Source organism: Oncorhynchus tshawytscha, linkage group LG13 (genome assembly GCF_018296145.1).
Source record: "Oncorhynchus tshawytscha isolate Ot180627B linkage group LG13, Otsh_v2.0, whole genome shotgun sequence".
Classification (NCBI taxonomy): Eukaryota; Metazoa; Chordata; class Actinopteri; order Salmoniformes; family Salmonidae; genus Oncorhynchus; species Oncorhynchus tshawytscha.
In genome coordinates this window covers 72,757,831-72,780,889 of record NC_056441.1, presented here as the reverse complement: position 1 = coordinate 72,780,889, position 23,059 = coordinate 72,757,831, and the positions used below count along the sequence as shown (strand labels likewise).

Sequence of the window (23,059 nt, the reverse complement as noted above, 5' to 3'; positions counted from 1 at the left end):
AGAGAGAAGAAAGAAAGAGAGAAGAAAGAGAGAGAAGAAAGAAAGAGAGAAGAAAGAAAGAGAAAAGAAAGAAAGAGGAAAGAAAGAAAGAGAGAAAGAAGAAAGAGAGAAAGAGAAAGAGAAAGAGAAGAAAGAAAGAAGAGAAAGAAAGAGAGAAGAAAGAAAGTAAGAAGAAAGAGAGAAGAAAGCGCGAGAGAGAAAGAAAGAAAGAGAGAGAGAGAAAGAAAGAATAAAGAAAGAAAGAAAGAAAGAAGAAAGAAAGAAAGAAAGAAAGAGAGAAGAAAGAAAGAAAGAAGAGAAAGAGAAAGAGAGAAGAAGAGAGAGCGAAAGAAGAAAGAAAGAAAGAGAGAAAGAAAGAAAGAAAGAGAGAAAGAAAGAATAAAGAAAGAAAGAGAGAAAGAAAGAGAGAGAGAAGAAAGAAAGAAGAAAAAGAGAAAGAGAGAAGAAAGAAAGAGAAAGAAAGAGAAAGAGAGAAGAAAGAAAAAAGAAAGAGAAAGAGAGAGAAAGAAAGAAAGAAAAAGAAAGAGAGAAAGAAAGAGAAAGAAAGAGAAAGAAGAAAGAAGAGAAAGATAGAGAGAAGAGAAAGAAGAAAGCAAGAAAGAGAGAGAGAAGAAACAGAGAGAGAGAAGAAAGAAAGAAAGAAAGAAAGAAAGAAAGAGAGAAGAAAGAAAGAAAGAAAAAGAGAGAAAGAGAGAAGAAAGAAAGAGAGAAGAAAGAGAGAGAAAGAAAGAGAGAAAGAAAGAAAGAAAGAGAAAGAAAGAGAGAAGAAAGAGAAAGAAAGAGAAAGAAAGAGAAAGAAGAAAGAGAGGAGAAAGAAGAAAGCGAGAGAGAGAAGAAAGAGAAGAAAGAAAGAGAAAGAGAAGAAGAGAGAAAGAAAGAGAGAGAAAGAGAGAAAAAGAAAGGAGAAAGAAGAGAAAGAAGAGAAAGAGAAAGAAAGAAAGAAAGAAGAAAGAGAGAAGAAAGAAAGAGAAAGAAAGAGAGAAAGAAAGAAGAAAGAAAGAAAGAAGAAAGAAAGAGGAAAGAAAGAAAGAAGAAAGAGAAGAAAGAGAGAAAGAGAGAAGAAAGAAAGAAAGAAGAAAGAAAGAAAGAAGAAAGAAAGAGGAAAGAAAGAAAGAGAGAGAGAAGAAAGAGAGAAAGAAAGAAGAAAGAAAGAAAGAAGAAAGAAAGAGAGAGAGAAGAAAGAAGAAAGAAAGAAGAAAGAAAGAGAGAAGAAAGAGAGAGAAGAAAGAAAGAGAGAAGTAGAGAAAGAGAGAGAGAAAGAGGAAAGAAGAAAGAGAGAAAGAAGAGAAAGAGAAAGAGAGAAAGAAAGAAGAGAAAGAAGAGAGAAAGAGAGAAGAAAGAAGAGAAAGAGAAAGAGAGAAGAAAGAAAGTAAGAAGAAAGAGAAGAAAGAAAGAAAGAAAAGAGAGAAAGAAAGAAAGCGAGAGAGAGAAGGAAAGAAAGCGAGAGAGAGAAGGAAAGAAAGCGAGAGAGAGAAAGAAAGAAGAAAGAAAGCGAAAGCGAAGAAAGAGAGAAGAAAGAAAGAAAGAAGAGAAAGAGAAAGAGAGAAGAAGAGAGAGCGAAAGAAGAAAGAAAGAAAGAGAGAAAGAAAGAATAAAGAAAGAAAGAGAGAAGAGAGAAGAAAGCGAGAGAGAGAAGAAAGAGAAGAAAGAAAGAAGAGAAAGAGAGAAGAAAGAGAAAGAAAGAGAAAGAAAGAGAAAGAAAGAGAAAGAAGAGAGCGAAAAAGAAAGAGAAAGAAAGAGAAAGAAAGAAGAGAGCGAAAAAGAAAGAGATAAAGAAAGAAAGAAAGAGAGAAGAAAGAAGAGAAAGATAAAGAGAGAATAGAAAGAAGAAAGAAAGAAAGAGAGAAGAAACAGAGAGAGAGAAGAAAGACAGAAGAAAGAAAGAAAGAAAGAAAGAAAGAAAAAGAAAAGAAAGAAAGAAAAAGAGAAAGAAAGAAAGAAAGAAAGAAAGAAGAGAGAAAGAAAGAAAAAGAGAGAAGAAAGAGAGAGAAAGAAAGAAAGAGAGAAAGAAAGAAAGAAGAGAGAAAGAAAGAGAGAGAGAAAGAAAGAGAGAAAGAAAGAGAAAGAAAGAGAGAAGAAAGAGAAAGAAAGAGAAGAAAGAGAAAGAAAGAGAAAGAAGAAAGAGAGGAGAAAGAAGAAAGAGAGAGAGAGAGAAGAAAGAGAGAAGAAAGAGAAAGAGAAGAAGAGAGAAAGAAAGAAAGAGAGAAAGAAAGAAAGAGAGAAAGAGAGAAAAAGAAAGAAAGAGAGAAAGAGAGAAAAAGAAAGAAGAGAAAGAAGAGAAAGAAGAGAAAGAGAAAAGAAAGAAAGAAGAAAGAGAGAAGAACGAAAGAAAGAAAGAGAGAAAGAAAGAGAGAAGAAAGAAAGACCAGCCGACACAGACAAAGACAGACAGAGCTCAGATTAGTTATGAGACATGGATGTAGATGTGCAATTAGTGACATCAGAGATGACAGAGTAATGATTGTGACATTGATTGATGTCACAGGCAATCTTCAGGTCAGCCTGAAGCTGACAGTTCCATCTCTCTACTACGAGTTGTGTTTCCCTCCTCTTGATTTCCATAGGGGACCGGGGCCAAGCCCTAACAAGGTTCTGTCCACTATCGAATAATAATAATAATGGCCATTTAGCTGACGCTTTTATTCAAAGCGACTTACAATCATGCGTGAATCCTTTTTAAGTATGGGTGGTCCCGGGAATCAAACCCACTACCCTGGCATTACAAAAGCCATTGCTCTACCAAAGGACCACTATCTCAGTCGTGTACACTACTACAACCCCCCATCACACAATGTTTGATGCCAGTCTCACCAGGTGCTGTGGAATCCCAGACAGGAGTATGACCCCCAGGGTATCGTTTATCCAGCTGTGGTAGCAGGGGTGTCCGTGCGGGGGTCGGCGCAGGTCGAACACCACTGTGTGGTTATGGAGGGTGGCAAGCCTCAGCAGCTGCTCCAGACTACACACACTCTGGTTCCCCACCAGCATCACCTCCCTCTGAGCCATGGACTGGACCGTCCAGAATGGGTCTTCCTAGAGGACAACACACACTGGTACTCACAGTCAAGCTAATCAATTTAGTGTATTTCTAGGTTTACATGGCAATTGTAATAATACATCACTTTATGATGAGATCAGGGTTGGTGTGACAGTACCATTCCTCCCTAGCGGGGGTGTGACAGACAGTACCATTCCTCCCTAGCGGGGGTGTGACAGACAGTACCATTCCTCCCTAGCTGGGGGTGTGACAGACAGTACCATTCCTCCCTAGCTGGGGGTGTGACAGACAGTACCATTCCTCCCTAGCTGGGGGTGTGACAGACAGTACCATTTCCTCCCTAGCTGGGGGTGTGACAGACAGTACCATTCCTCCCTAGCTGGGGGTGTGACAGACAGTACCATTCCTCCCTAGCTGGGGGTGTGACTGTACCATTCCTCCCTAGCTGGGGGTGTGACTGTACCATTCCTCCCTAGCTGGGGGTGTGACTGTACCATTCCTCCCTAGCTGGGGGTGTGACTGTACCATTCCTCCCTAGCTGGGGGTGTGACTGTACCATTCCTCCCTAGCTGGGGGTGTGACTGTACCATTCCTCCCTAGCTGGGGGTGTGACTGTACCATTCCTCCCTAGCTGGGGGTGTGACTGTACCATTCCTCCCTAGCTGGGGGTGTGACTGTACCATTCCTCCCTAGCTGGGGGTGTGACTGTACCATTCCTCCCTAGCTGGGGGTGTGACTGTACCATTCCTCCCTAGCTGGGGGTGTGACTGTACCATTCCTCCCTAGCTGGGGGTGTGACTGTACCATTCCTCCCTAGCTGGGGGTGTGACTGTACCATTCCTCCCTAGCTGGGGGTGTGACTGTACCATTCCTCCCTAGCTGGGGGTGTGACTGTACCATTCCTCCCTAGCTGGGGGTGTGACTGTACCATTCCTCCCTAGCTGGGGGGTGTGACCATTCCCACTAGCGGGGGTGTGACAGTACCATTCCCCACTAGCGGGGGTGTGACAGTACCATTCCTCCCTAGCGGGGGGGTGTGACAGTACCATTCCTCCCTAGCGGGGTGTGACAGTACCATTCCTCCATAGCGGGGGTGTGACAGTACCATTCCTCCATAGCGGGGGTGTGACAGTACCATTCCTCCCTAGCGGGGGTGTGACAGTACCATTCCTCCCTAGCGGGGGTGTGACAGTACCATTCCTCCCTAGCGGGGGTGTGACAGTACCATTCCTCCCTCCATAGCGGGGGTGTGACAGTACCATTCCTCCCTCCATAGCGGGGGTGTGACAGTACCATTCCTCCCTAGCTGGGGGTGTGACAGACAGTACCATTCCTCCCTAGCTGGGGGGGGTGTGACAGTACCATTCCTCCCTCCATTCCTAGCGGGGGTGTGACAGTACCATTCCTCCCTAGCTGGGGGTGTGACAGTACCATTCCTCCCTAGTGGGGAGGGGTGTGACAGTACCATTCCTCCATATAAGGGGTGTGACAGTACCATTCCTCCATATAAGGGGTGTGACAGTACCATTCCCCCCTAGCGGGGGTGTGACAGTACCATTCCCCCCTAGCGGGGGGTGTGACAGTACCATTCCCCCCTAGCGGGGGGTGTGACAGTACCATTCCCCCCTAGCGGGGGGTGTGACAGTACCATTCCCCCCTAGCGGGGGGTGTGACAGTACCATTCCCCCCTAGCGGGGGGTGTGACAGTACCATTCCCCCCTAGCGGGGGTGTGACAGTACCATTCCCCCCTAGCGGGGGTGTGACAGTACCATTCCCCCCTAGCGGGGGTGTGACAGTACCATTCCCCCCTAGCGGGGGTGTGACAGTACCATTCCTCCCTAGCGGGGGTGTGACAGTACCATTCCTCCCTAGCGGGGGTGTGACAGTACCATTCCTCCCTAGCGGGGGGTGTGACAGTACCATTCCCCCCTAGCGGGGGTGTGACAGTACCATTCCTCCCTAGCGGGGGTGTGACAGTACCATTCCTCCCTAGGGGTGTGACAGTACCATTCCTCCCTAGGGGGTGTGACAGTACCATTCCTCCCTAGCGGGGGTGTGGCAGTACCATTCCTCCCTAGCGGGGGTGTGGCAGTACCATTCCTCCCTAGCGGGGGTGTGGCAGTACCATTCCTCCATAGCGGGGGTGTGACAGTACCATTCCTCCTAGCGGGGGTGTGACAGTACCATTCCTCCCTAGCGGGGGTGTGACAGTACCATTCCTCCATAGCGGGGGTGTGACAGTACCATTCCTCCATAGCGGGGGTGTGACAGTACCATTCCTTTCTAGGTTTACATGGCAATCGTAATAATACATCACTTTATGATGAGATCAGGGTTTGACTGATAAATATAGGCAAATTCTTCACTTCATTAATGAGATTTCCTATCAGCCAAGTGGCAATGAAATGGACCCAAAGCATTGAGGAGAAATATAGGCCTAGTGAAAGAAGTGAAAGAAAGGGTGGTGTGAGGTCCTGCAAGCTTACATTTGGTTAGATACCTTCAGAGAGAAAAGGATGGCATAACAGTATACCAGTCCTCCTTAGCGGGGGTGTGAGACAGTGACATTCCTCCCTAGCGGGGGTGTGACAGGACCATTCCTCCCTAGCGGGGGTGTGACAGACGGTACCAGTCCTCCCTAGCGGGGGTGTGACAGACGGTACCAGTCCTCCCTAGCGGGGGTGTGACAGACGGTACCAGTGCTCCCTAGCGGGGGTGTGACAGACGGTACCAGTGCTCCCTAGCGTGGGTGTGACAGACGGTACCATTCCTAGAGAGCGAGGGTGTGACAGACTGTACCATTCCTCCATAGTGGGGGTGTGACAGGACCATTCCTACCGAGCGGGGGTGTGACAGGACCATTCCTACCGAGCAGGGGTGTGACAGGACCATTTCTACCGAGCGGGGGTGTGAATGTAGCTTTCCTACCTAGCGGGTGTGTGACAGTACAATTCCTCCTTAGCGGGAGTGTGAGTAACATTGTGGTACCTTGAGGAACCACTGGCCGGCATTGAGGCTGTGTAAATCTGTCCAGTTAAAGGAGGAGGCATCGTCCAGCTGTCTGGCAGGAAACACCTTCCCCACGTCTGTAGTCCTCCTCAAGGTGCGGTCTCGCATCAGAAACGGCACCCCGTCAAGGCTAGGACAGGAAAGAGTTACACAGTCAGGTCTACCAATACAATAATATATTCAGTGCCGTACAATGTTGTTCAACATCATATGATCATCTTATTTCTCAGAAGTTTATATCCACTGATATTTTGTGATTCTAAGTGGAAGTCCTTACAATAGAAATACTGAATGCTCTCTAGGGAAGCGCCAAAAACCTTCAAATCATGAAGGGAATAGACTAGAGCTGTTTGAGGCAAAACTCACATTACATGAAAGCTACTTTCATGTTGCTAGCTTCACCTTCACTTTGAATGCCAAATCATTTCCCCACTTTTTCAGTTAACCTCAGGTTGTAAGACATGGAAAACAAAAACACATTACCTACACTTGAAATTGTTAGTCAAATTCACAACTAGAATCACAACGCTTTCGTAAGATTACATCCCAAGCAAGCAACTAAATCGGACTAAAAACATAATTTAGCCTGTGTCTATCATTCATTATCATTTTCAGTGACCATAAAGTGTGACTGAAACGTTTAATTAGTGCCTGAATGACCCATGTGTGTCTGTGTACACGCATCTCTGGTCAGGAGGATGTATAGAGCCTGGCCCTGTTCAGGTTTCATTAGTCAGCTCCAGCATGAGCTCAATGCAGCCCAGAGCCCAGCCTAACTGTCATCAGTACGCACGTCTCCACCTCCCATTCATCTTAATTAGGGAGTGGAGGAATGTATACACAAGCTAAATGAGCTTTCACTGACACAAAGGCAAATAGACAGAAACACGTGGCCGCCGCCGCTCCTCCGCCTAAAAACGGCCGCCGCCGCTCCTCCTCCTAAAAACGGCCGCCGCCGCTCCTCCTCCTAAAAACGTCCGCCACTGCTACAAAAACGGATGCCGCTACTGCTACAAAAACGGATGCCGCTACTGCTACAAAAACGGATGCCGCTACTGCTACAAAAACGGATGCCGCTACTGCTACAAAAACGGATGCCGCTACTGCTACAAAAACGGATGCCGCTACTGCTACAAAAACGGATGCCGCTACTGCTACAAAAACGGATGCCGCTACTGCTAACAAAACGGATGCCGCTACTGCTACAAAAACGGATGCCGCTACTGCTACAAAAACGGATGCCGCTACTGCTACAAAAACGGATGCCGCTACTGCTACAAAAACGGATGCCGCTACTGCTACAAAAACGGATGCCGCTACTGCTACAAAAACGGATGCCGCTACTGCTACAAAAACGGATGCCGCTACTGCTACAAAAACGGATGCCGCTACTGCTACTAAAACAGATGCCGCTACTGCTACTAAAACAGATGCCGCTACTGCTACTAAAACAGATGCTGCTCACTGAATGGTAATAAGCGGCTGAATCCTAGACAGGAAGTCCAGACCAGCATTATGACACTGGCTGACCTGTACTTGGCTGTACTCCTCAATCAACTAGCTTACAACTGACTCAACTTCTCACCGTCTCTCCCTGCAGCTCCCCATTGATCTAGTTTGGCTGCACTGCGAGTCTCTTTCGGTGTGTGTGTACCTGATGGCCACGTCAGCCTCCAGCCCACTGACGTTCATCTGCAGAGCCCTCTGGAAGGACAGGATGGTGTTCTCTGGAGCCAGCTACCGACAGAGAGAGGAACATCATCAGCACACTGTCAGCACACTGACGTATATTGATGTTTCATGGAGGTCAGAGACATTTCATATACCTTACTGCAATCAGAGTTCACAGGTTCATAGACGTTTCAGAAGTTCAACACTCCTTTGAAACATGCCATTTTCCCACATCTTGTTTAGGTGGTGCTGGAGATGATGAAAATGAAGTTTATATTTTTTTAAATTTCCCTTTAAAATGGGTGTGAGGAAATGGAGAATATATTCCAGTTTAAAGTAATGAGTTATGAGCTCATAATTATTATTGATAAACAGACTATTGAACACATGTCTTGCAATACAAGACACTAGGCCACATTGGTCAAACTAATAATGGTCAGCGATACTGTCGGTCAAACTGTCTACTACTGGGAGGGGACTGGACACCTGGGAAAAGCAATGTAAAGTGCTGCTGGGAAACAGAGTAGGTCATGTGGCGTGTCCTGGGGGAGTTCAGGTTTTAAAGATTTAATTCCTCCACAGCATTTAACTTCTGGGGTGATCAACTGCTGCAACATGCCCCAACCGGCTGGCTGGGGAGCATCTGTCTGCAGCTCGCTGGATGGATGGGTCATGTTTTTGTGTATGCGAGTCGTTAGGACAGGGTTTTCCAAACTAGGGGTCGCCTGATTTGAAAATGGGGTGGCGAGAGAACATTTGCGCTTGGTTCATCAAACCCGGGGTTACATCAGTAACCTCCGGTAGCTGCTAGATGAGGTTGTAATAAACAGAGCGGTTTCTGTGCTCTTCCTACAAATGTGGCTCTATCTTTTGAATGGTTTAAGCTCCAAATATTATGAACCCATCACTGAAAGACATGACTCTCAGGAACAGGTAGGTACGTACTGTTACCCTCTACTACAGTGAGAGAAAAAAGTTTTTGATCTCCTGCTGATTTTGTACATTTGCCCACTGACAAAGAAATTATCAGTCTGTAATTTTAATGGTAGGTTTATCTGAACAGTGAGAGACAGAATAACAAAAAAATCCAGAAAAACGCATGTCAAAAATGTTATAAATTGATTTCCATTTCATTCAGTAGCACATGAACAATAGATAACAAAATAAAATACAACAGTAAAAAGACAGTGAAAGATAACAGTAGCGAGGCTATAGAGACACCGGTTAGTCTGGCTAATTGAGGTAGTATGTACATGAATGTATAGTTAGTGACTACGCATATAAACTAAGCAAAAAAAATAAACGTACCTTTTTCAGGACTCTGTCTTTCCAAGATCATTTGTAAAAGTCCAAATAACTTCAGATCTTCACTGTAAAGGGTTTAAACACCATTTCCCATGCTTGTTCAATGAACCATAAACAATTAATGAACATGAACCTGTGAAACTGTCACTAAGACACTAACAGCTTACAGACAGTAGGCAATTAAGGTCACAGTTATGAAAACTTAGGACACTAAAGAGGCCTTTCTACTGACTCTCAAAAACACCAAAAAGAAAGATGCCCAGGGTACCAGCTCATCAGACTGTCCGTAATAGGCTGAGAGGCTGGACGGAGGGCTTGTTGTAAAGGCAGGTCCTCACCAGACATCACCGGCAACAACGTCGCCTATGGGCACAAAGCCACTGTCGCTGGATCAGACAGGACTGGCAAAAAGTGCTCTTCACTGACAAGTCACGTTTTTTTTCTCACCAGGGGTATGGTCGGATTCATGTTTATCTTCAAAGGAATGAGCGTTACACCGGGGCCTGTACTTTGGAGTGGGATCGATTTGGAGGTAGAGGGTCTGTCATGGTCTGGGGCGGTGAGTCACAGCATCATCGGACTGTGCTTGTCGTCAATACAGGCAATCTCAATGCTGTGCGTTACAGGGAAGACCTCCCCCTCCCTCATGTGGAACCCTTCCTGCAGGCTCATCCTGACATGACCCTCCAGCATGACAATGCCACCAGCCATACTGCTCATTCTGTGTGTGATTTCCTGCAAGACAGGACTGTCAGTGTTCTGCCATGGCCAGCGAAGAGCCTGGATCTCAATCCCATTGAGCACGTCTGGGACCTGTTGGATCGGAGGGTGAGTGCTAGGGCCATTCCCCCCAGAAATGTATGGGAACGTGCAGGTGCCTTGGTGGAAGAGTGGGGTAACATCTCACAGCAAGAACTGGCAAATCTGGTGCAGTCCATGAGGAGGAGATGCACTGCAGAACTTAATGCAGATGGTGGCCACACTAGATACTGACTGTTACTTTTGATTTTGACCCCCCCTTTGTTCAGGGACACATTATTCCATTTCTGTTAGTTACATGCCAGTGGAACTTGTTCAGTTTATGTCTCAGTTGTTGAATCTTATGTTCCTACAAATATTTACACGTTAAGTTTACTGAAAATAAACACAGTTGACAGTGAGAGGACGTTTCTTTATTTACTGAGTTTATGATAAACAGAGTAGCAGCAGCATAAAAAAAAGGGTTGAGGGGCGGGCACAATGCAAATAGTCTGGGTAGCCATTTGATTACCTGTTCAAGAGTCTTATGGCTTGGGGGTAAAAGCTGTTGAGAAGCCTTTTGGTCCTAGACTTGGCACTCCAGTACCACATGCCATGCGGTAGTAGAGAGAACAGTCTATGACTGGGGTGGCTGGGGTCTTTGACAATTTTTAGGGCCTTCTTCTGACACCATCTGGAGTAGAGGTCCTGGATGGCAGGCAGCTTAGCCCCAGTGATGTACTGGGCCATACGCACTACCATCTGTTGTGCCTTGCTGTCAGAGGCCGAGCAGTTGCCGTACCAGGCAGTGATGCAACCAGTCAGGATGCTCTCGATGTTGCAGCTGTAGAACCTTTTGAGGATCTGAGGACCCATGCCAAATCTTTTTAGTTTCCTGAGGGGAAATAGGCTTTGTCGTGCCCTCTTCACGACTGTCTTGGTATGTTTGGACCATTCAAGTGTGTTGGTGATGTGGACACCAAGGGACTTGAAGCCCTCTACCTGCTCCACTACAGCCCCGTCGATGAGAATTGCGGGAGTGTTCGGTCCTCCTTTTCCTGTAGGTCACAATCATCGCCTTAGTCTTGGTTACATTGAGGGATAGGTTGTTATCCTGGCACCACCAGGCCAGGTCTCTGACCTCCTCCCTATAGGCGGTCTCATCGTTGTCGATGATCAGGACTACCACTTGTCTCGTCTGCCAACTTAAATGATGGTGTTGGAGTCAACAGGAGGGGACTGAGCATGCACCCATGAGGGGCTCCGGTATTGAGGATCAGCGTGGCAGATGTGTTGTTACCTATCCTCACTACTTTAAACTATATATTGTCTTCAGATTGAAATCCTGTCAAAAATAGACTGATTTGTAAGACTGCTAAAAATCAAATCAAAAAGTAAACACTGGCCGTTGATTAATTCACTTTTTTTACCTGGTGGGGGTCTCACATTATGTTTATATCAACATGGGGTCGTGGGCAAAAAACAAAGTTTGGGAAACACTGCATTATGAGTTGAGGCTTTGGCAACAGGGAATTATATCCAGTCATACAGTATCTGGCTGACAAGTCAAACATATCAAGTCAAACAAAGCAGGCGTGGGCTCATACCTGCACTGTTTATTCGCATACAGTGCATTTGGAAAGAAATTTGTTACGTTACAGCCATATTCTAAAATGGGTTAAGGTGTGTTTTCTTCAATCTACTACTACTACTACAACACACACACAGGAAAACAGTTTAGACATTTGTAACAAAAAAACTGAAATATCACATTTATATAAATATTCAGACCATTTACTCAGTACTTTGTTGAAGCACCTTTGGCAGCAATTACAGCCTAGAGTCTTCTTGGGTATGACGCTACAAGCTTGGCACACCTGTATTTGGGGAATTTCTCCCATTCTTCTCTGCAGATCCTCTCAAGCTCTGTCAAGTTGGATGGGGAGCGTCGCTGCACAGGTATGTTCAGGTCTCTTCAGACATGTTTGATTGGGTTCAAGTCCGACCTCTGACTGGGCCACTCAAGGACATTCAGAGACTTGTATGGAAGCCACTCCTGCGTTGTCTTGGCTCTGTGCTTAGGGTCATTGTCCTATTGGAAGGTGAACCGTCACCCCAGTTTGAGGTCCTGAGCACTCTGGAGCAGGTTTCATCAAGGATCTTCTCTGTACTTTGCTCCGTTCATCTTTCCCTCAATCCGGACTAGTCTCCCAGTCCCTGCAGCTGAAAAACATCCCCACAGCATGATGCTGCCACCACCGTAGGGATGGTGCCAGGTTTCTTCCAGACGTGACGCTTGGCATTCAGGCCAAATAGTTTAATCTTGGTTTCATCAGAGAATCTTGTTTCTCATGGTCTGAGAGTCCTTTAGGTGACTTTTGGCAAAATCCAAGTGGGCTGGCATGTGCCTTTACTGTGGAGTGGCTTCCGTCTAGTCACTCTACATAAAGGCCTGATTGGCGGAGTGCTGCAGAGATGGTTGTCCTTTTGGAAAGATCTCCCATCTCCACAAAAGAACTCTAGAGCTCTGTCAGTGATCATCAGTTTCTTGGTCATCTCCCTGAAAAAGGCCCTTCTCCCGATTAGTTTGGCTGGGCGGCCAGCTCTAGGAAGAGTCTTGGTGGTTCTAAACTGCTTCCATTTAAGAATAATGGAGGCCACTGTGTTCTTGGGGACCTTCAATGATGCAGATGTTTTTTGGTACCCTTTTAGATCTGTGCCTTGACACAATCCTGTCTCAGAGCTCTACGGACAATTCCTTCGATCTCATGGCTTGGTTTTTGCTCTGACATGCACTGTCAACTGTGGGACAAAATATAGACAGGTGTGTGCCTTTCCAAATCATGTCCAATCAATTGAATTTACCACAGGTGGACTCCATTCAAGTTGTAGAAACATCAAGGATGATCAATGGAAACAGGATGCACCGGAGCACAATTTCAAGTCTCATAGCCAAGGGTCTGACTACTTATTTACATAAGGCGTTTGTTTTGTATTTTTAATACATTTGCAAAAATGTCTAAAAACCTGTCTTCACTTTGTCATTATGGGGTGTTTTGTGTAGATTGATGAGGAAACATTTATTTTTTAATCAATTTTAGAATAAGGCTGTAACGTAATAAAATGTGGAAAAAGGGAAGTGGTCTGATGCATTCCGAATGCACTGTATATCTATATCTGCCTGGAGAGAAATGCAGTATAACATTATATTAATTAAGAAAACAAGTGAAGAAATCCTAGACATGGAATCACATGAAATATTTATTCTATAGGTTGAGCTGATAGGTTAAGTGCTCTCACATACAGTAGCCTATATCTTCCAGATAGTGCTTACAGAAAGCCCAGAAGTCTGTTTGCCATCTATTCCTGGGCTATTTTCAGCTTAGGTCCAGAGGGTCATTAATACACTAGAATAGCCCTAGATAGTTTGAAGGAAGTGAGTGGGTGGAAATATAAACTGTTGGCCAGCATGATTTCTCTTGTAACCTTCATTGAGGGCACATCTCTGTGGGTCTGTTATTGTATAATCTAGAAGCAAAACGTATGAGGTGCCTCCCATTACATGCCCTCGGATTGGGCAGCAGGTTCAGCTGACTCACCATGGGTGCGCCCTGGTGTCCAATGACGTCAGGGCGTGGTGTGAGGTTGGCGTGGTCCATGATGCAGGGGGAGGTGATGGAAAGGGGGGCCATGTAGAGGCCCAGTAGAACACTTAGGTAGAGCAGGAGAACCACCACCTGAAACACTGGGGAGGGGGTAGAACACAACATAGATATAGAATGAATAGAAACACTGGGGAGGGTGACGAATAAAACATAGAATGAATAGAATACCCAGGTATATAGAATAGCTTTGGCCGAAAGGCTCAATGTCATGGAATACTTTTTTGCTCGTCACGGTTGTCTATTGTACGAAGATGCTCAAGGACATAAATAAAAAGCACACCTGAATATAGCTTCTTTATGTGCAAGAAGACCATTCACAGAATGTTTCTAAACATTTTACATGGCCAGTTTGGGTTGAGATACAGTACCAGTCAAAAGTTTGGACACACCTACTCAAAAGGTTTTTATTTATCTTTACTATTTTCTACATTGTAAAATCAGCAAAAAAACATCCTCACTGGCAACTGCGTTTATTTTCAGCAAACTTAACATGTGTAAATATTTGTATGAAAATAACAAGAATCAACAACTGAGACAAACCGAACAAGTTCCACAGACTAGCAGAAATGGAAGAATGTGTCCCTGAACAAAGGGGTCGTCAAAATCAAAAAAGTCAGTCAGTGTCTGGTTTGGCCACCAGCTGCATTAAGTACTGCAGTGCATCTCCTCCTCATGGACTGCACCAGATTTGCTAGTTCTTGCTGTGAGATGTTACCCCACTCTTCCACCAAGGAACCTGCACGTTCCCGGACATTTCTAGGGGGAACGGCCCTAACCCAAAAGGTCCCAGACGTGCTCAATGTGATTGAGATCCGGGCTCTTCGCTGGCTATGACACAACACTGACAGTCCTGTCTTGCAGGAAATCACGCACAGAACAAGCAGTATGACTGTTGACATTGTCATGCTGGAGGTTCATGTCAGGTTGAGCCTGCAGGAAGGGTACCACATGAGGGAGGAGGAGGTCTTCCCTGTAACACAGCATTGAGAATGCCTGCAATGACAAGCGCAGTCCGATGATGCTGTGACACACCACCCCAGACCATGACGGACCCTCCACCTCCAAATCGATCCCGCTCCAGAGTACAAGCCTTGTTGTAACACTCATTCCTTCGATGATAAACGTGAATCCGATCATCACCCCTGGTGAGACAAAACCACGACTCGTCAGTGAAGAGCACTTTTTGCCAGTCCTGTCTGGTCCAGCGACAGCGGTTTGTGCCCATAGGCGACATTGTTGCCGGTCATGTCCTGCCTTACAACAGGCTTACAAGCCCTCAGTTCAGCCTCTCTTAGCCTATTGCGGACAGTCTGAGCACTGATGGAGGAATTGTGCTTTCCTTGTGTAACTCGGGCAGTTGTTATTGCCATCCTGTACCTGTCCCGCAGGTGTGATGTTCGGATGTACCAATCCTGTGCAGGTGTTGTACACGTGGTCTGCCACTGCGAGGATGATCAGCTGTCTCCCTGTAGTGCTGCCTTAGGTGTCTCACACTATGGACAATGCAATTTATTGCCCTGGCCTCATCTGCAGTCCTCATGCCTCCTTGCTGCATGCCTAAGGCACGTTAAATTTTTTTATCAGGGACCCTGGGCATCTTTCTTTTGGTGTTTTTCAGAAAGGCCTCTTTAGTGTCCTAAGTTTTCATAACTGTGACCTTAATTGTCTACTGTCTGTAAGCTGTTAGGGTCTTAATGACCGTTCCACGGGTGCAGGTTCATTAATTGTTTATGGTTCATTGAACAAGCATGGGAAACAGTGTTTAAACCCTTTACAATGAAGGTCTGTGAAGTTTAGAATTTTTATGAATTATCTTTGAAAGACAGGGTCCTGAAAAGGGACGTTTCTTTTTTTTGCTGAGTTTAGAATAAGAGTGAAGACATCAAAAGTGTGAAATTACGTATATGGGAGTCATGTAGTAACTAAAATAGATCAACCAAATCAACACATTTTATAATTGATTCTTCAAAGCAGCCACCGCCTTGATGACAGCTTTGAACACTATTGGCATTCTCTCAACCAGCTTCACCTGAAATGCTCTTGAAGGAGTTCCCACATATGCTGAGCACTTGGTGGCTGCTTTTCCTTCCCTCTGCAGTCCAACTCATCCCAAACCATCTCAATTGGGTTGAGGTCGGGTGAGCGTGGAGGCCAGGTCATCTGATGGAGCACTAAATCACTCTCCTTCTTGGTCAAATAGCCCTTACACAGCCTGGAGGTGTGTTGGGTCATTGTCCTGTTGAAAAACAAATGATATTCCCACTAAAGTGCAAATCAGATATGATAGCATATCACTGCAAAATGCTGTGGTAGCCATACTGGTTAAGTGTGCCTTGAATTCTAAATAAATCCCTGACAGTGACACCAGCAAAGCACCCCCACACCACCTCTATGCTTCACGGTGGGAACCACACATGCGGAGATCATCCGTTCACCTACTCTACGTCTCACAGACACGGAGGATGGAACCAAAAATCTCAAATTTGGACAGATTTCCACCGGTCTATTGTCCGTTGCTCGTGTTTCATAGCCCAAGCAAGTCTCTTCTTATTGGTGTCTTTTAGTAGGTTTCTTTGCAGTAATTCAACCATGAAGGCCTGATTCACACAGTCTCCTCTGAACAGTTGATGCTGAGATGTGTCTGTTACTTGAACCATGTGAAGCATTTATTTGGGCTGCAATTGCTGAGGCTGTTAATTCTAGTCCTCATGAGAGCCAGTTTCATTATAGCGCTTGATGGTTTCTGGGACTGCACTTGAAGAAACTTTGAAAGTTCTTGACATTTTCGAAATTGACTGACCTTCATGTCTTAAAGTAATGGACTGTTGCTTCTCTTTGCTTATTTGAGCTGTTCTTGCCCTAATATGGACTTGATCTTTTACCAAATAAGGCTATCTTCTGTATACCAACCCTACCTTGTCACAACACAAATGACTGGCTTAAACACATTGAGAAGGAAAGAAATTCCACAAATTAACTTTTTAAAATTGAAATGAATTCCAGGTGACTAAGACATGAAGCTGGTTGAGAGAATGCCAAGAGTGTGCAAAGCTGTCATCAATGCAAAGGGTGGCCATTTGAATATAAAATACACTGCTCAAAAAAATAAAGGGAAGACTTAAACAACACAATGCAACTCCAAGTCAATTACACTTCTGTGAAATCAAACTGTCCACTTAGGAAGCAACACTGATTGACAATACATTTCACATGCTGTTGTGCAAATGGAATAGACAAAAGGTAGAAATTACAGGCATTTAGCAAGACACCCCCAATAAAGGAGTGGTTCTGCAGGTGGTGACCAGACCACTTCTCAGTTCCTATGCTTCCTAGCTGATGTTTTGGTCACTTTTGAATGCTGGCAGTGCTTTTACTCTAGTGGTAGCATGAGACAGAGTCTACAACCCACACAAGTGGCTCAGGTAGTGCAGCTCATTCAGGATGGAACATCAATGCGAGCTGTGGCAAGGAGGTTTGCTGTGTCTGTCAGCGTAGTGTCCAGAGCATGGAGGCGCTACCAGGAGACAAGCCAGTGCATCAGGAGACGTGGAGGAGGCCGTAGGAGGGCAACAACCCAGCAGCAGGACCGCTACCTCCGCCTTTGTGCAAGGAGGAGCACTGCCAGAGTCCTGCAAAATGACCTCCAGCAGGCCACAAATGTGCATGTGTCTGCTCAAACGGTCAGAAACAGACTCCATGAGGGTGGTATGAAGGCCCAAAGTCCACAGGTGGGGGTTGTGCTTACAGCCCAACACCGTGCAGGACATTTGGCATTTGCCAGAGAACACACCAAGATTGGCAAATTCGCCACTGGCGCCCTGTGCTCTTCACAGATGAAAGCAGGTTCACACTGAGCACGTGACAGACGTGACAGTCTGGAGATGCCGTGGAGAACGTTCTGCTGCCTGCAACATCCTCCAACATGACCGATTTGGCGGTGGGTCAGTCATGGTGTGGCGTGGCATTTCTTTGGGGGGCCGCAGAGGTAGCCTGACAGCCATTAGGTACCGAGATGAGATCCTCAGACCCCTTGTGAGACCATATGCTGGTGCGGTTGGCCCTGGGTTGCTCCTAATGCAAGACAATGCTAGACCTCATGTGGCTGGAGTGTGTCAGCAGTTCCTGCAAGACAAAGGCATTGATGCTATGGACTGGCCTGCCCATTGCCCAGACCTGAATCCAATTGAGCACATCTGGGACATCATGTCTCGCTCCATCCACCAACACCACATACTGTCCAGGAGTTGACGGATGCTTTAGTCCAGGTCTGGGAGGAGATCCCTCAGGAGACCATCCGCCACCTCATCAGGAGCATGCCCAGGTGTTGTAGGGAGATCATACAGGCACGTGGAGGCCACACACACTGAGCCTCATTTTGACTTGTTTTAAGGACATTACATCAAAGTTGAATCAGCCTGTAGTGTGGTTTTCCACTTTAATTTTGAGTGTGACTCCAAATCCAGACCTCCATGGGTTGATAAATTTGATTTCCATTGATAATGTGTGTGATTTTGTTGTCAGCACATTCAACTATGTCAAGAAAAAAGTATTTAATAAGAATTTCATTCAGATCTAGGATGTGTTATTTTAGTGTTCCTTTACTTTTTTGAGCAGTGTATATTTGTATATATTTAACTAGGCAAGTCAGTTAAGAACAAAAAGGCCTCCTGTGGGGATGGGGATTAAAAATAAATGACGAGACAACACAACACTACATAAAGAAAGACCTAAGACAACATAGCATGACAGCAACATATGACCACATGATAGCAACACAACATGACAACATGGCAGTAACAACATGGAAGGAGCACAAAACAGGGTACAAACATTATTGGGCACAGACAAGGCAGAGACAACAATGCATCACGCAAAGCCGCCACAACTGTCAGTAAGAGTGTCCATGATTGAGTCTTTGAATGAAGAGATTGAGATAACTGTCCAGTTTGTTTAACACTTTTTTGGTTACTACATGATTCCATGTGTGTCATTTCATAGTCTTGATGTCTTCACTATTATTCCACAATGTAGAAAATAGTAAAAATAAAGAAAAACCCTTGAATGAGTAGGTGTGCAAACTTTGACTGGTACTGTATATATGGGTGTCAAAGCCAGCCAGCCTCTAGCCACACTTTCTCATTATCCATCTCTGTGTGCTGTTCTGCAGGTAAGTGATGATTAATGTAGCTAGAGTACATCCCTCACACAGGAGGTCGGATTCATTTCAAGGTCAGTGCTTAGGCCAGATTGACTGCGTCAGAAGAACTCTTGTTACAAAGCTGAAAGCCTTCACCCTCAGAACCTCTCTGGCATTCAGACAGAGGTCCGCCAGCTAGCTACACACCTAACCTCACATCCAGGCACCATTGACCCCTGTAAGCCACAAGGGACCACAGGCTAATGTCTGTTACACTTAAACAGATATTCTATGTTAAAGAGACATACACTGTATTTCAATAAGATTAGCCTGTAAAAATGAAGGATGACTAAATTAGTTTTTTTAATATTGTAGCCATATTACAGCACACATTAATAATGTGAGTTACTGTGAGAGTAAACAAACTGCTGAGGCATTGTCCTTTCACAGAAATCCACTGTTCTACCCAAATACAAAGTATAAAAAATGGAAATGGAGTGTCTATAAACTGAATATTCATGAAAGTTATTTGCCTCCAGAAACGGCAGCAATGACGATTCAGTATTTAATCTAGGGGATCTCAAAGCACCTCAAACGCTACTCTGCCTCCCTTGTACTAGTCTGACAGATTTAAAGGAAGGCAGAAATACCCCAGTACTTGATGTCTAACTGGCCGTGTCAACAGACCTCAGGGGCCTAACAATGACCTGTAGACTGGTGGTGTCACGTGAGGCCAGAAGAATGCCTAGTATCCCTGCCACTCTGACAGGGGCTTGCCCTATTGTGTACATGGGGTTAATCATTTAACGCCCACAGCTCTATGAGGCTGATAAGTCGTCTGACAGTAGTAGCTGAGCTTTGATCAGTGAGGTGGGAGTCAGTAACATGGTCTAGTGTTGTCATGATAACCAGGTTTATTAGTATCATAATACTCAATACCAAAACGATACCATGGCAACAAAACAAATATTATGCGTATTAGCTAAAGTCAGAATAACCACTGGGCTTTATTTATTTTTTAACATTGAATATGTTGATAACTGGTAAAACTAAAATAACAAATACAATATATTCTATTCTATATTCAATTTCTTGATAAAATAAAAGACTATATTAAATAACACAAGAATAACTTAAATGTTCCTGATGCCTAACTATATCGGACACCCAGAGCAGACAGGGTTGGTCCTGGTCAGTCCCTGGATGGGAGACCAGATGCTGCTGGAAGTGGTGTTGGAGGGCCAGTAGGAGGCACGCTTTCCTCTGGTCTAAAAAAAAATATCCCAATACCCCAGTGCAGTGATTGGGGACACTGCCCTGTGTAGGGTGCAGTCTTTCGGATGGGACATTAAACGGGTGTCCTGACTCTGAGGTCATTAAAGATCCCATGACACTTATCGTAAGAGTAGGGGTGTTAACCCCTGTGTCCTGACTAAATTCCCAAGCTGTCCTTCATACCATCATGGTCACCTAATCACCCCCAACTTACAATTGGCTCATTCATTCCCCTCCTCTCCCCTGTAACTATTCCCCCAGGTCGTTGCTGTAAATTAGAATGTGTTCTCAGTCAACTTACCTGGTAAAATATATATATATTTTTTAAAGGGTTAATTTTATAATCTATGGCCATAATACTGGGTCAAATTACATTCATTAGACCTAAAATTCATAACAGCTAAATAATATAATATATTAAATGAATAGTTTAAAGATAATTTCTGAAGCTTCTATATTGCAAAGGTCTACACGCCATAGAAGTACAATGGAATTTACACAGTATACTACGATTCCCAAAGTGCATTTCACTTCCCTGGCTAGTGGCTACTGCTAGCAAGCCCAGACAAACGTGAATTAGTTTAAATATATTGTGGTCAAGTTATGAGTGTTAATTTTTTTTGTCACTGAGCAAATTTCAGGTCTGCTGAGTCCAAACTTGAACGTTGTGAAAGTTCTGTGCAACTTCGAGCACGAGTTTACTGTGAACACTGAAGCTAAGTTACAGTTAACAGTGGCCAAATAGGCTACTGTGGCTATTTTATTGTAACGTAGGCCTACCATCAAAAACAATGAATAAATTGCATTCCATAACATTTCAAATAAAATTTTATTTGTCATGAGCCGAATACAACAGGTGTAGTAGACCTTACGGTGAAATGCTTACTTACAAGCTCTTAACCAACAATGCATTTAAGAAAAATATTTACTAAATAAACAAAATTAAAATATAAACTAGCAACAATAAAATAACAAGGCTATATACAGGGGGTACAGGTACTGAATTAATGTGCGGGGGTACAGGTTAGTCAAGATAGGTAGGGGTAAAGTGACTATGCCTAGATGATAAACATCAGGTAGCATCTGCGTAAAAAAACAGGAAGCTTGGCCCCAGTGATGTACTGGGCCGTACGCACTACCCTCTGTAGCACCTTGCGGTCTGAGGCCGAGCAGTTGCCATACCAGGTGGTGATGCAACCAGTCAGGATGCTCTCGATGGTGCAGCTGTATAACATTGAGGATCTGAAGACCCTTGCCAATTTTTACATGGAAATAGCTGTTCTATCATTCAGCCTACTGTAGCAGCCAGTGTGTGGTGTTCAATTAGGCCTACGTTCCATGACACTTTGGAAAAAAACATGCAGGGCTCGACATTAACCTGTTTATCCATTTGTCCTTCAGACAAAGAGGTGACTGAAAATGTTTGTTGTTTGAGGCAAGAAACGATTTTACAAAATAAAATGCATTATTATTCCCATACTATTATTATAGACAATCATACAAAATATGCTTCCCTCTTCCTATTGGCTACTTACCTTATCAAGCCTGTCTCAAAATACAACACTGCCTCTTTAAGACAAAAAAGATATCTTTACCTGACTCGCTTTTCAAAGATGTCTAAAAATCTACACGTTTTATGCTCTTGTAAGAAGCTATTACTCTCCTATTGTAGACTACAAATGATCTATAACTGGGCTAATAACTCACTAACTAGCAAAGGACAAGAACAAAATGTGCACACGTAGCTGCATGCAGTTCTTGCGTTGATCTCAAAACAAGCGCATCTACTCATGACCACAGCTGTAAACACAATCCAGTTCAAAGTAAATGGCACAGATCCATATATAGCAATGGTGTATTTGCATATAGGCCTACTGCAGCTCTGATTTGTTATGCCGCACCGGTCTGGGTAGAGTAAGAGCTGAGTCGTGCATGTCAACGCAATAGAATCCTACTCCTATGCGTTCTGCTTTCAACAAAATTGAAAGTGACTAATATTGCGTTGATTCAATCACAATTGCCACAGTAAAGGGAAAAGTTGATAGTGTTATCTAACAGGGAAAACTCTAGAAGTTCAATCTTGTCCTTCTCTCCAGCTGATAAATCTTCTGCACAGCAGTCCCAGGGGAACATTGGTATATTTTAATGAATGGCTCGAACAACCTTCTGGCTGAAGCCCAGCACGCCATCAACTGGGCCACAAAGGCATCCGCCAGTGGCAGTGGATATCCTCGCTTATAAACCAGGGTTGCTACACAAGTCCTTCCTTTCAAAGAGCACGTCCTCACGCTGGACCTCACAGGACTCAGTCTTACAGGAAAATGTTCACCGGCCAACACACACACTGTCGTGGACTCGAGGTCCGATCACTTCCGACACCAATGTAACGAAACCAATGTAATGAACCCTCAACCTTATGGCCCGAAGCCCAGCCAGCCATCTACTGTGCCACAAAAGCATGCTCGAGTGGCAGAGTCGATATCCGTGCTTATAAACCAGGATCACTACAATATGTTCATGTTATTGTCACTGAAAAATAATAAAACTATAGTAGAATAACAACAAAGTTACAATGCAAATGTCCTGTGTAAAATTGCTTATTTTTTATGTTGTTGTGGAACTAAACCTCCCTTGCACTGTACTGCTTGATAACACGTTTTCTTAGTTGTTTCAGTAGGTTTGCCCACATCTGCTCTGCAAGCTAAGTATTCCCATAGTTCACCCCTGCAGCCAGTTTTGTCAACGAGCTGAGGGCGTGGAGGTATGCTGTTTTCTTTTGCAGAAGCCATGCTGTCTGCATTTTCTCTCTCCTCTCGCTTGCTTCTTAAATAGTGGCTTGCGAGGTGTCAGCTGGCTAGCTTATTACTGCCCCTTTGAGAAGATTCAAACAAATTACTAGACAGACTCGATCCTCTCAATCCTTAGATGGTACATTTAGAGACACATTTGAGAGAAGAACCAAAAGTAACAAATGCTAGTACCGGGAAAATGTTCATGTTCTAGTAAAACAAAAAATCAGTATAGAATTTTCAGTATAGCATGCAACACTAAAATGGTCAGTAACAGAGTCCGGGTCAGGTCTTACTTGTTTTCTCGGAGCGGGCGACCTGCCCAGCCACCAGCCAGGCCAGAGCGGTGACAGCCACCAGGGCTCCTAGGTGTAGGAAGGGACCTGTGGCCTGACATCATTCAGTGTTAAAGGTGTGGCATTGCAACAGTCATTCACAGTTGTTAAATGGTACGACATAAACTAAATAATT

At 44.6% G+C, this 23,059-nt stretch overlaps 2 protein-coding genes across 4 annotated transcripts in view; one reads left to right on the top strand and one right to left on the bottom strand.

The window, feature by feature from the left end:
• Positions 1-1,157, top strand: part of LOC121839079 (trichohyalin-like) — a gene marked incomplete at both ends in the record, with an annotated part of 2,127 nt that extends 970 nt beyond the window's left edge. The window contains 2 exons of the mRNA XM_042295860.1: positions 1-165; positions 397-1,157. The exon at positions 1-165 is cut by the window's left edge and continues 299 nt beyond it. Coding sequence (XP_042151794.1) covers positions 1-165; positions 397-1,157 — 926 coding nt within the window. The remainder of the gene's footprint in view (positions 166-396) is intronic.
• A 1,612-nt stretch (positions 1,158-2,769) lies between these two features.
• LOC112265662 (glycerophosphodiester phosphodiesterase domain-containing protein 5) overlaps positions 2,770-23,059 on the bottom strand; it is a 72,290-nt gene continuing 52,000 nt past the window's right edge. For 2 of the 3 annotated variants that reach the window (XM_024443193.2, XM_024443191.2), the window contains 5 exons: positions 22,885-22,978; positions 13,322-13,467; positions 7,594-7,745; positions 5,988-6,138; positions 2,770-3,033 (listed from right to left, as the gene is read on the bottom strand). In XM_024443193.2, the coding sequence (XP_024298961.2) occupies positions 2,785-3,033; positions 5,988-6,138; positions 7,594-7,745; positions 13,322-13,467; positions 22,885-22,978 (792 nt within the window). In that variant the 3' untranslated portion in view covers positions 2,770-2,784. The remainder of the gene's footprint in view (positions 3,034-5,987; positions 6,139-7,593; positions 7,746-13,321; positions 13,468-22,884; positions 22,979-23,059) is intronic. The other variant, XM_024443194.2, reaches the window with a different exon arrangement.